The 12780-nt window shown below is 30.8% G+C and overlaps 1 protein-coding gene across 2 annotated transcripts in view; it reads right to left on the bottom strand.

Moving 5' to 3' along the window:
- The window catches only part of LOC123921127 (probable LRR receptor-like serine/threonine-protein kinase At3g47570), a 40429-nt gene extending 29060 nt beyond the window's left edge, over nt 1-11369 (bottom strand). Inside the window, exons 1-2 of one of the 2 annotated variants that reach the window (XM_045973542.1) lie at nt 8557-11369; nt 7565-8267 (exon numbers count right to left, since the gene is read on the bottom strand). In XM_045973542.1, the coding sequence (XP_045829498.1) occupies nt 7912-8267; nt 8557-11233 (3033 nt within the window). In that variant the 5' untranslated portion in view covers nt 11234-11369 and the 3' untranslated portion in view covers nt 7565-7911. Of the gene's footprint in view, nt 1-7564; nt 8268-8556 lie in introns of those variants that run through there. The other variant, XM_045973543.1, reaches the window with a different exon arrangement.
- Nucleotides 11370-12780: the final 1411 nt, after the last annotated feature.

Raw genomic sequence — 12780 nt, forward strand, 5'->3', positions numbered from 1 at the left:
AGACAAATTGAACAATATTTTTTTTTATCATCACAATATTTTATTTGTTAACATTTGTTTTTATATATTAATAAAAATTTATGGTCAAAACAGATTATGTGAATAATGCAAAGTGGTAAAAAAACGGCACTTAAAAAGGAATAGAAGAAGTATTTTTTTAGGAGATTTTTTTCCCCGAATTTTAGTTTTTGCCCGTGAATAAAAATTCCGGAATGCATTTTCCGAAATTTTTGTAGTTCAAACATGGAAAAGACGTTCTGAAGTTTTATTCAAGGCAAAAGAAATTCAAAAAACACGTTCCAAAATTTTAATTCAAAAGCAAAAATAAAATTCAGCAGGAGAAAAGAGACATGGGCAAGTGAAAAATTCTAATCCTCAAGCTAACTCTAGCCCAATGGACAAGTTGGGGATGTTTTCTCTCTCCACCCCCGTGACTCTTTTATACCCCAATATTCCAATTTTGCACTTCCAAAAAACTTCGGTTCGCAGAAACCAAATTTTTTCTAGTACAAATTCAGAGAAAATTTCGGTTTTTATAAACCGAAATTTGTTTTCAAGGAAAAAAAAAACTTTGATTTCTATAAACCGAAGTTTTTTGCAAGAAAAAAATTGGAAATTCAGAGGATAAGAGAATCACGGGGGTGGGGAGAAAAAACATCCAAGTTGGGGGAGTCGTTGGGGCCATGGGTTGTTGGGTTGACCGACTTGGAATGAAAGACTTGACTTTAAAAATTAAATGTTTCATTGAATTTGATAGTGATTATTGGAGGACAACACACAAATTGTTAATGAGCTTATTAGTTACTCATTTTTGTTTCTTTATCAAATTTGATAAAGGCTTTAGGAAGTTTAGAGGAGAGAAGAGGACTTATCAAAAGTAAAAGAAGAAGAAGAGGCTTTAGAAAATAATGAAAGAGAAATAGAAATAAGGATATTTATTTTAGCTAGTGGGGGAATTTATTTTTCATAAAATATAAAATTCATATAATATTATGAACCTCAAAATATAAAAATTGGTGGAAGATTTTGGAGGATTTATAAAGATTTTTGAAAGGTGACTACTTCTATACCCTTACATAAATATTATTTTATTCCTATGTGTCGAGCAACTTAATTCTCCCCTTATTAGCTTGGGAATCTTTCATTCTCACACTAGTACAGAAAACACTTTTTACATCTGGCCAAAACCTAATTTTACATCTGAACCCAGTCAGAGGTAGACGTACAAGATGTAGTAAGTTTACGCTTTTTACATCTGACATTCGCCAGATGTAAAATTATCCCCTTTTACCTCTGTTCTCGTGTTTCAGCTGACCAATTTTTTTTTAAATTAAATTAGACCTTTTACATCTGACCAAGTCACAAGATGTGAAATAGTAACTTTATTTAATTTTTTATTTTTTCAAAATCTGCGGTTTTTTTTTTTTTATATATTTTAAATCCTATTTTGTAATTAAAAAAAACCAAAATAGCATTACAATTCAACATTCAACCAAAATACAATTACATTCAACCAAGTCATTACAATTCAAATAAAATACCAAGTCTTACAATTCAAGCAAAATACCAACTCATTCATCCAAAATGTTATAACATTCAAGCAAAATACAAGTCATTACAATTCAAAACATCATAATTAATGTGAATCCATTGTAACATCACACAAATTAACCTAGCTAGCTCCTAAGCCTCATCATCGGCAACATCCTAATTACAAGATTGTCACCGCGTTTAGTTATGCTTCTGGTACAATTAAGCCAGATGTAAAAAGTCTTGTCTATTTATTTTTCACATCTGTGGACATTGAAACCAGATGAAAAGACTACTCGATATAGCATTTTACATCTGACATATGCTCGTCAGATATAAACTACTTGTGTAATATGTCATATTTGTACTAGTGCCATCAGTTTTATGTGTAACTGCATGTCCCTCCACTACTCATGCACGATTATCACATATAGCATTTACTTTAAAAAAAAAATTAATTAAATATTTATTAAATTAAAAATGAAATGTTCCCAAGAATTTAAAATACTATCCAAACACATTTTTTTATTAATGCCCGGGAATAAAATTCCCGGGCCATGATATTCCAAGAAATAATTTTCCTAAAAGAAATTTTGAATCGATGAAACAAACGCCCCCTAAAATGAAGTGAACTAATTTTGGCTTGGAATTTTGAATTTTGAATTTTGAATTTTGTACTCTCAATCTTGTTACATGATATCGTACCTCAATTTGTTTCAAAAACTTGCATATTGTTTTAAATAGAATGCATCAAGATTTTACATGTGTAAAAATAAATTAAAATTGTGTTTCTAATTATTTATACATGTGGTTGAGATGAAACAGACCTTTCCAATCATATATCTCCAAACGTAGCAATTAGAGACCACATGACTTATAGATAACCTGATCAATAGAAGCCAGAGGATATATATATATATGATAGACCATGACTTTTTTTTTTCCACAAAATTATACTCCGTCCGTAGGAAGAGTTATATAGTAGTAGAAATGAAATATACATATTCACCAAAAAAAAAAAAAATGAAATATACATAATTGTTCCCAAATTTTAACTCAACCAGCAAAAATGCTGAAATTGTACGTTAGGTCGAATAACCGAAGTTTGAAATTCGGTCCTATCATTTGTTATGAATTTCCAATAACTATTATTTTATTTTATTTTTTGTACTATTATATTTAGTTTTTGGTCTTTTTCTCACCTCATATATCTTTAGATTTTATTTTTTATTCAAATTTATAATAAATATAGAGATTGTAGTTAATTCCAACTGAAGGGAATAATGAATTGTTATTTTCTCTATACAAATTTTAATTACTTGACCGGAATGAGTTATAATAAAAATTGACCTCATTTTTTGAAATGAAATATAAATAAAGAGTAGTTTGATTTTTTTTTAATAGACGAAATGATAAAATTATTATAAATTCATACACATAAGTAGAGTAGTCAGGATTAAAATTCCGATTATAGTATCCGGCCTAAATAGACTACTTCATTAGTAGTTTCTATTCATTAGACATCACGGAACAGATTCATTAGTTACGAGAAGATAATTTATCTTCAGGCCCCAGTCTTTTGCTTTTCACTCCTTGGATTTATTTTTTTGCCCTTCAATAAAAAAAATTTGGATTTGTGTTTACCGAATTTTTCCTGAATTTGAACTACAAAAAACTTCGATTTCTGCGAACCGATTTTTTTTAAGAGCAAAATTGGATTTTCGGAGATTAAAAAGAAACACAGGTGGCCTAAAGAGAAATTATCTTACGAGAATATACGCGTGCACAGGGTGATCCCCACCAAAAGTTAGATTCCACATATATGATATGACAGAATCCAAACTCCATGCTCCATAGGGGTGTAAGCGGATCAGAAAAATCCACTTGAACCGACGATCCAAACCAATTCAGTTCAGCTCATTTGATTCACGAACTAACTTTTTTTTCTGGGCTACACCACCAATTTAATCTGGTTCGAGAGAGTCAATCTGACATCAAGTGGTTCACGAGCTGACTTGATTATATATATAACACTTCAAAATATATTTTTAAATAACCCTTCAAAAATGATTTTAAATTTATATATTTGATTTTATACATTTATATTTATAGGATTGATTTTTTTTTACAGATATATAATTAATTTTATATATTTAGATAATTGATAATATATATATAATACTTTAAAGAAACTAAGACAAACACTTAACAATAATAGAAAATGGAAAATAAATAGAAAAATAATTCATGTCGAACTCTTGAGTTGAGTTTCGAGTTGAAAATGAACTGAACATGAACTGAACCTAATTAATGAGCCGAAGCAAACTGCTTGTGAACTCTTAACGAGCCAAACTCGAGCTTAAAAAAGAGTTCGTGTCAAACTAATTCTTATTGAGTCAAATCGAGTTCAGACAGGTTCGATTCGGCTCGACTCATTTCCAGCCATAGATGATCTATATGATCAAATAAACTTCTAATATAACAATAGATTTTATAAATTTCGTTATAATAATATTCGTAATCTGTACATGTGAAGTCTTTCACGATAGAATTGACCTATCCTCAAGCTAACTTTAGTCCAATGGACAAGTTTGGGAGTCGTTGGGGACCATGACTTGGGTTGACTGACTTTGGATTGAAAGACTTGATAATAATTATCGGAAGACAACACACAAATGGTTAATGCTACTTTGTTTCTTTATCAAAGTTTATTACAGGTCGGTTTGTATTAACTTATTTTTGAACTTGTACAAAACAATTTATACAAATAAATAAAGTTTTATGTTAATTTATATGTTTCCACTAACAAAAACTAAATTTTTATAAGCTATTTTTTTCATAAACTACATTGACAAACTTATAATAATATATGAAAACTTATTTATTTGAGTAGCATAAGCTCAAATATAAGCTGATCAAAACGGGCCCTAATAGATATTTAATAAGTACCATGAGTACCTAATAGGTACTACGCAATTATTTTCTTATCTCACTAATAATAGTTTCTGGAGGTGCAACTTCTGTTTAATTTGCGGAGTAGGAAATTCTTCGGAGCACACAACTCCTATTTTAATAAACATCACAAGACACTTTTTATGTTGTTTTCCAATGTACAGAAAATGATATAATTACAAGAATTTTGCTAACATTTGTCCTTAGAATATTTATTAAGAAATAAAAAATGTTACTTTAAAAATTTAGTTTAGATAAAATACTTCATAAATGATATGATTTGATTTTTTTTTTTTGAATTGAAGAGATTGTAGTCCAACAGAAGAGATTTTTTTTTTTGATTTTTTTTTTGAATATTTGGAAACAAAAGTAGAGAAGAAACGTCATAAAAGACCTCATTTTTGTATTGGAGCTTTGATATTTTACTAGATATATGCAGCTTTGAGATTTTATTAGATATATAAAGAGAAGTTTTGTGCACCACTAGATTTTATCAAACTCTGAAGCAACACAACCTCTCAATCTTGCAACCTCTGAAGATTGATATAAGTTCTGAAGCATATGAAGCTCTGAAACTCTGTTTTGGTTCTGATGCACGTTTTTGTTTTCTTAGCTTTTTAGAGGTAATTAGCTAGTTTCTTTTGTACGGCTTTAATTCAGTTATTTTTGTTTGTCCTAGGTAGTTAGACAGTTATTTTTAGTTGAAGTAACAAACTTATATATAAAACAAATAAGGCCCTTTGTGAAAGAATAAGATTTTTACTTTTCCTTTATTCAATTTCTGCTTAGTTTTCAATAAGTCGTTTTCTCTCAGATTTTTCATTCTTCATTCATCTTTCATTTTTCTGTGCTCTTTGTTTTAGGTTAATTCCCCAACATAACTATCATCACACAAAAATAAAAAGAAGACGTTAATTTATTTCAAGAATAAAAAATATATTTTGACAACTAATAATACTTTATAGTGCATAATTTATAGGAGGTATACGTACGGGATAATATATCCTGAAGCTAACTTTAGCCCAATGTACAAGTTGGGGAGTCGTAGGGGCCATGTGTTGTTGGGTTGACCGGTTGACTGACATGGAATGACTTGACTTTAAAAATTAGACGTTTCATTGAATTTGAAAGTGATTATTTGAAAGTCACTCATTTTTGTTTCTTTATCAAAGTTGATTAAGGCTTTAGGAAGTTTAGAGGAGAAAATAGGACTTTAGAATTTTATCAAAAGTAAAAGAAGAAGAAGAGGGCTTTAGAAAATAATGAAAGAGATAAAGAGAAACAGAAATAAGGATACTTATTTTTAGTGGGGGAATTTATTTTTCATACTATAAAGTTCATATAATATTGTCCCTGTGAGCTTAGCTCAGTTGGTAGAGACATTGCATTATATATGCAAGGGGCCGGGGTTTGAATCGCGATCATCCCACTTATCCACCTTAAAGATGGAATTTCTAGGCACTAGGCTACTTGACAAAAAAATTCATATAATATTAAGGAACTCAAAATATAAAAATTGGTGGAATATTTTGGAGGATCTATAAAGATTCTTGAAATCCTTTTTACAACGAAATACTCTCAAAATTAAATTAATTACTATAAAATTTCACTCTTCATTCTCTACAAAAAGATACTCTCAAATAAGGATGGCAATAGGGTGGGGCGGGGACGATTTTGCCCTCCCCAAGAAAATTCTCACTACAAGAATTCGGCGGACTAAAAAGCCCATGCAAATTAAAGGGGGGAAAATCTGAATTTTTGGTAGCATTTCCGGCGGACTTTGTAAATTTGCGGTGGCTATTTTACATTTGCGGCGGACTTTGTAAATTTTCAGCGGAAAAAGCAGTATTTCCGGCGGAAAGCAGCATTTAGTAAGGAAATTGTCCCACGCAAATTCCAGTCTAGGTTGTGATATCGTTGGCGGCGGAAATTATGCTCACGCAAATGACACAGCGGTAAAATTCAAAATTCAATTTTTTTCTTCTATATAAACAATCTCTTTTCATTCTTCTTACAACTTTCACATCTCAATTTTTTCTTCTCACTACAATCATCATATCTCATTTCTCTCTACAAATTTCTTACGAAAATTTTTTCTAAACAATCTCCTTTCAATGTTCATACAACTTTCACATCTCAATTTGTTCTTCTCTCTAGAATTACCATATCTCCCTTCCCTCTACAAATTCCTTACTAAATTAAAATGCAAAAATAAATTGTCTCACTAATTTTAAAATAAAAACTGAAAAGTTTAACAAAAATTCCTTACTAAATTAAAATGCAAAAATAAATTGTCTCACTAATTTTAAAATAAAAATTGAAAAGTTTATAAAAAATTCCTTACTAAATTAAAATGCAAAAATAAATTGTCTCACTAATTTTAAAATAAAAATTGAAAAGTTTATAAAAAATTCCTTACTAAATTAAAATGCAAAAATAAATTGTCTCACTAATTTTAAAATAAAAACTGAAAAGTTTAACAATAATTCCTTACTAAATTAAAATGCAAAAATAAATTGTCTCACTAATTTTAAAATAAAAATTGAAAAGTTTATCAAAAATTCCTTACTAAATTAAAATGCAAAAATAAATTGTCTCACTAATTTTAAAATAAAAATTGAAAAGTTTAACAAAAATTCCTAACTAAATTAAAGTGCAAAAATAAATTGTCTCACTAATTTTAAAATAAAAATTGAAAAGTTTAGCAAAAAAAAATATATTTTTTTTAAAACAAAAAATCCGTATTTCTTAAAAATGCATTTTTTTTAAAAGAAAATGCATTTTGCGGCGGCTTTTGGCCCACACAAACGTACTAACTGTGTCTTTTCCGGCGGAAAATGTCCGCCACAAACGTTTCCTACCAAGTTTTTTGGCCGCCACAAATCCCTGTTTTTCTTGTAGTCGATCTATCTTAAAATTTGTGCATTCAACACATTAATTTTATCTTTTATTTCATTTTTCTGGTATGTTTAACAAGTGTTGGAGGGCACTGTTTAACATGACCCATTAATTAACTTGACAAAAAAAAAAAGTAATTATACCATTAAAATGAGCTCAACTAATTTTACCATCACACTTTTAATGAGAATGAGAAAGTATTGTACATTTATTTTTATTTTCAATAACAATAAAATATCACATTATTTTATTTTTAAATTTTTTATATTAAAATAATAAAAATATGTTTCAAAAGCTTTCTTGAACCAAAGTTCCCACACAATCCCTTACATAGCTAATGACATTTCAAAACATTACCATATGTATAATATAATACCAGCATATAAGTTCTTATTCCACTAATTACATATATAGGAACCGAAATGGGAAATAACCGAATAAAATGAAAACACACATGAGGAATACAAAACTTGTCAATGATACAAGTAAGTGAACACCATTATTTTCTTATCATATTAGTAATAGTGCTAATTAGCAGGACAACTTCTGTTTAATAGCAAGCAACTTCACTATAACATCTTTTATGAGCATTCTTTGAGAAGGAAATTCTTCAGAACATGCAACTCCTATTTCAGCAAACATCATTAGACATTGTTTAGTGTTGTTTTCCACAACCCGTGTCTGATCTTCGGCAAATGGAATAAGCAAACATGAATCCACTATGTCAAGAATGTCTTCTGAAATTTTTATCTTGCAGAATTTGTGTAGACATAGATTCTCATAAAACATGTTATTTGTTGGCCTCTTTCTGGTGAGCATTTCCAAAAGCAGAATCCCATAGCTGTAGATATCTCCCTCCGGTGATACTGGACCACCTGCTCCATACTCTTTTCAAACAACGAATAAAAACTATTCAGGCAAAAATGTACAATAAAATTCTATCGCATATCAATCCTAAAAATACTTTTTTCTGTAGAATAAATTTTAATGAGACAATTATCATAGTGAGGCTAAAATAATATAGCTTCTTAGCTAAATAGAGATATGAAAATGAATTAATTCACTGCGAATATTATACTACAAAGGATGTGTTTTTCAATCATACTCTCAAATTTTTTGTCACATACTGACTAGAATATTCAACCTCGAATATACATGAATATAGAAAGAACTTACCAGGAGGAACATATCCTATAGTTCCCTTAATTACTGTGGAGGAACTAACTTGATCATTAGTTGAATGTCCTATCCCTCCATGAATGAGCCTAGCTAAGCCAAAGTCTCCCAAGTGGGCTACAAAGTCATCATCAAGAAGAACATTGCTTGGCTTAACATCACAGTGAACTACAGTTTGCTCTGTGTCATTGTGAAGATAATCCAAAGCATGAGCTACATCAATAGCAATGTCTACCCTTTGTGTGAAGCTGAGATTATGATTACCAGACGCTTCACTATCGTACAACCACTTTTCTAGACTCCCATTAGACATGAACTCGAAAACTATAGCTTTGAAGTCTTCACCATTATAATCAACACTTGAACAACAAGTTAGGACCTTGACAAGATTCCGGTGCTTCATATTTGCTAGAGCTTTGCATTCTGCCATGAAACTCTTTTCTGCTCCACGTGTTTGAAGATTCAACACCTTTACAACAATAGGTCTTTCAAAGTGGAGAAGTGATCCTTTGTAAACAGATCCAAAGCTTCCTGCTCCTACCAAGTTAGATGAAGAAAAACCATTGGTTGCTTCATGTAATTCACCATAAGTAACCCTCAAGTTCCCGTTTTGCAAAGATGGTGAAGAAGGTAACCTTTTGGTTTTTCTCAAAAGGAAATGGACAGTTATAAAAGCTATGAAAGAGAACAAAATCCAACCAATTACACTAACGAGGATAAGTTTCTTTTTGAGAGATTTTTTGTGTTTCTTGGAAGGCACCCTAAAACATTTAGGAAGCTTCATTTGAGGTATCCCTCCACAAAGATTCTTATTTCCAGTTAGTGAAATTGTTGTGAGATTCCTAAAGACACCTCCTAAGGGAACCTCACCATAGAGATTGTTAAATGATAAGTCCAACTTATTCAAAAATGTTAGATTTTCTAGTTCAAATGGGATTATGCTTGAGAAATTATTGCTAGAAAGGTCTAGGATTTCAAGTGATCTTAAAGAGGAGCCCAAGAACAAAGGTATAGTTCCATGGAAGAAGTTTCCACCCAACACAAGTTGTGTCAAATCTATGCAAGAAGCTAAATCCTTAGGAATTTCACCAGACAATTTATTTAAGCTTAGATACAATTGCGAAATATGTTTCAAGTTACCAAACTCTGAAGGAATAGGGCCGGTGAAGGAGTTGTTGGACAAGCCAAGATAAATTAAACCATCTAGATAGCCAAATGTTTGATCGGGAATATGACCACTCAATTTGTTACTAGAGAAACTTAACTTCTGCATTTGGGTGCAATTTCTTAATGAAATTGGAATGCTTCCTTCCAATTTGTTTCTAGATAGATCTAGTTCGGATAACATAGTAAGATTACCAATGACTATAGGGATGTTACTGGAAAATTTGTTATCATGAAAGCCCAATGATCCTATATCCTTAAGCTTTCCTATTGAATCTGGAATTGTTCCCTCTAGGAAATTGTGTCCAATTTCTAAGTCAGTTAAACCAATTAGTTGTCCAATTCTTTCTGGTATCACTCCATGTATTTGATTATATTCCATATGAAGCAAACCGAGATGGGTGGAAAAGTTTCCTATAAGGTTTGGCAACACACCACCAAATCTATTGCGATAAATATATATCGCAGACAATTGAGTACAGTTGGTTAACGATGAAAGAAAATCTAAATCATGAGCTCCTCCACTCCCAAAATTATTACCTCCGATATTAAACCATTCAAGTTTATTTAATTGACCCAAAGTAAGAGGTATTGACCCAACAAAAGTATTGTGTGGTATATCCAACACTTGTAGTTCAGTGAGGTTTAATAATGAAGACGGAAAAGTTCCACTTATTTGGTTCGTTCCAATATAGAATTCTTTAAGATTGGGAAAAGCAAGATGCATATTTGATGGAAGACTACCAGATAACTTGTTTCCCCCAATATCCAAAACTTGAATATTTGATAGGTTGTAAAGAGAATGAGGGATTTCACCTGTCAAATTATTTGAACGTAGAAGTAGTATTTTTAAACCTGCCAACATGCCCAAAGAATAAGGTATGCTTCCTTTCAAGTGATTTTCTGCAAATGATAATTTTTGGAGTGATGAAACATTTCCTACCGAAGGTGGAATAGTACCAACTAGATTATTGGCAGCAAGATTCAACAGAGTAAGTTGCATCATTGAGTCAAACCATGTCGGGATTCTTCCACTGAGTCGGTTGCTGCGCAAAAGAATTGCCTTGATATTCGTGCAATTTGTGAGCTCCATAGGAACCTCACCATGAAGATTGTTGATGTTTAAGTTAAGAACTTGCAATCGCTTTAAACGACCAACTTGACTTGGAATTTCACCATACAAGTTAACATTTGTAAGTTGTAGCATTCTCAGAAATGTTAGATTTCCCACGGATGGTCCAAGAGTACCACCCAATGTTTGATTTTCCAAATGCAAGGCAACGACTCTCATATGACGACGACCACATGTAATACCCTGCCATTCACAGAAATGTAGAGACTCATTCCATGATGGAAGAGAATCCGGCGCACCATTTGTAAGCTTTTCTTTCAATGCAAGCAAAGCAAGCTTATCAGTCTTTGAACTCAAAGCAAGAGCAACTGTTGCAAATGGCATGCAATACACCAATATTTGGAAACCAAAGTAGAGAAGAAACGTCATAAAAGACCTCATTTTCTATTGGAGCTTTGATATTTTACTAGAAATATGCAGCTTTGAGTTTTTATTAGATATATAAAGATTAGTTTATTTTACTAGATTAGTTTATTTTTATTAGATATATAAAGTACTTGCTCACCCTATCAAAAATGTAGACTCGAATATGACAAGTGAAACCCTCATGGCTAATTCCACTAACGCGGAGAGCACACCATCATTGACTCACAAATTGACTACCTAAGATGCAGAAAAGAGTTATACTAGTAGAAATGAAATATACATAATTGTTCACAAATTTTAACTCAACCGACGAAAATACTGAAATTGTTGGATCGGATAACCTGAATTCGAACTTCAGTTTTCCATTTGTATTTGTGAATTTCCAATAACTTGTCATTTATTAGAATGGTATTATTTAGTCAAAAAAATAAAATAGAAATTGTATTATTTATTTACTTCAAAAAAATAAGGAAGTTGGATCTTCTCAATAAGTAATTACATCAGTTTCTTCCAAGATTACTATCTCGAATGGTATATAGGTACTTATTAGGTACTATCATTGGAGCAAAACCCATTGAGTACCTAAGACCATCTCCAATGGTATAGTACCTATTAGGTACTCATGGTACTTATTAGGTACTACCATTGGAGCACAACACATTTTAGTACTTAATAGGTACACATTTTAGTACTCTCTCTCTCTTCTTTTTATGGGACCCATTTTATTTAATATATTCAAAAAATAAAAAAATCACAACTTTTAAATTGGCATAAAAATTTAATGTCAACGTACCATATATAGACGTTGGTAGTCATTGTTTGTTTCTTTTTACCGTTGGAAAAAAAATAAATACTCCTATCATATAAATCAAAACCAAATTGAAGGATTCTACTCCTCTCAAAATTACCATTTTATTAATTATTTTAAATTATTTTTTAATTATGCAATTCTTAAAATTTGGTAATATTATTTTAAATTAAATTTCGAATTTTAATTATTTTTTCGAATTATAAAAAAAAATAGTCCATACTAATTTTGTAACTTTATCATTAATTCAATCAATTTCTATTATAAAATAGATAATTAAATATATTGTAATGATGTGAAGTTATTGATGAGACCCATTTTAGAACTTTTTAAGAAATGCTCCATTGGAGGGGTTGAGTACCTATTGGGTACTATTATTAAAAAAATAATAAATTGGTGATGTGTCCATGTGGGACCATTTAAGTACTAAAAAATGAAGTGCTCCATTGTGGATGCTCTAATAGGTACTACTTCTCAAATAGGTACCCTCTCTCTCCTCGTTATAATATATTTTTGTGTGACTTACTTATAAAAATGTAGTATTATTGATGAGATATAAAGTTATTAGTGGGACTCATTTAGAACTTTTTAAGAGGCGCTGGGTTGGAGGGATTGAGTACTTACTAGGTACTATTATTAAAAAATAATAAATGAGTAATGTGTACACGTGTGACTCAATTAAGTACTCAAATTTAGGGAGCTCCATTCTGAATGCTCTGAGAATATAATTTTCCATCCAAAAGTAGATTCCACT

The sequence above is a fragment of the Trifolium pratense genome, linkage group LG4, assembly GCF_020283565.1.
Source record: "Trifolium pratense cultivar HEN17-A07 linkage group LG4, ARS_RC_1.1, whole genome shotgun sequence".
Lineage (NCBI taxonomy): Eukaryota > Viridiplantae > Streptophyta > Magnoliopsida > Fabales > Fabaceae > Trifolium > Trifolium pratense.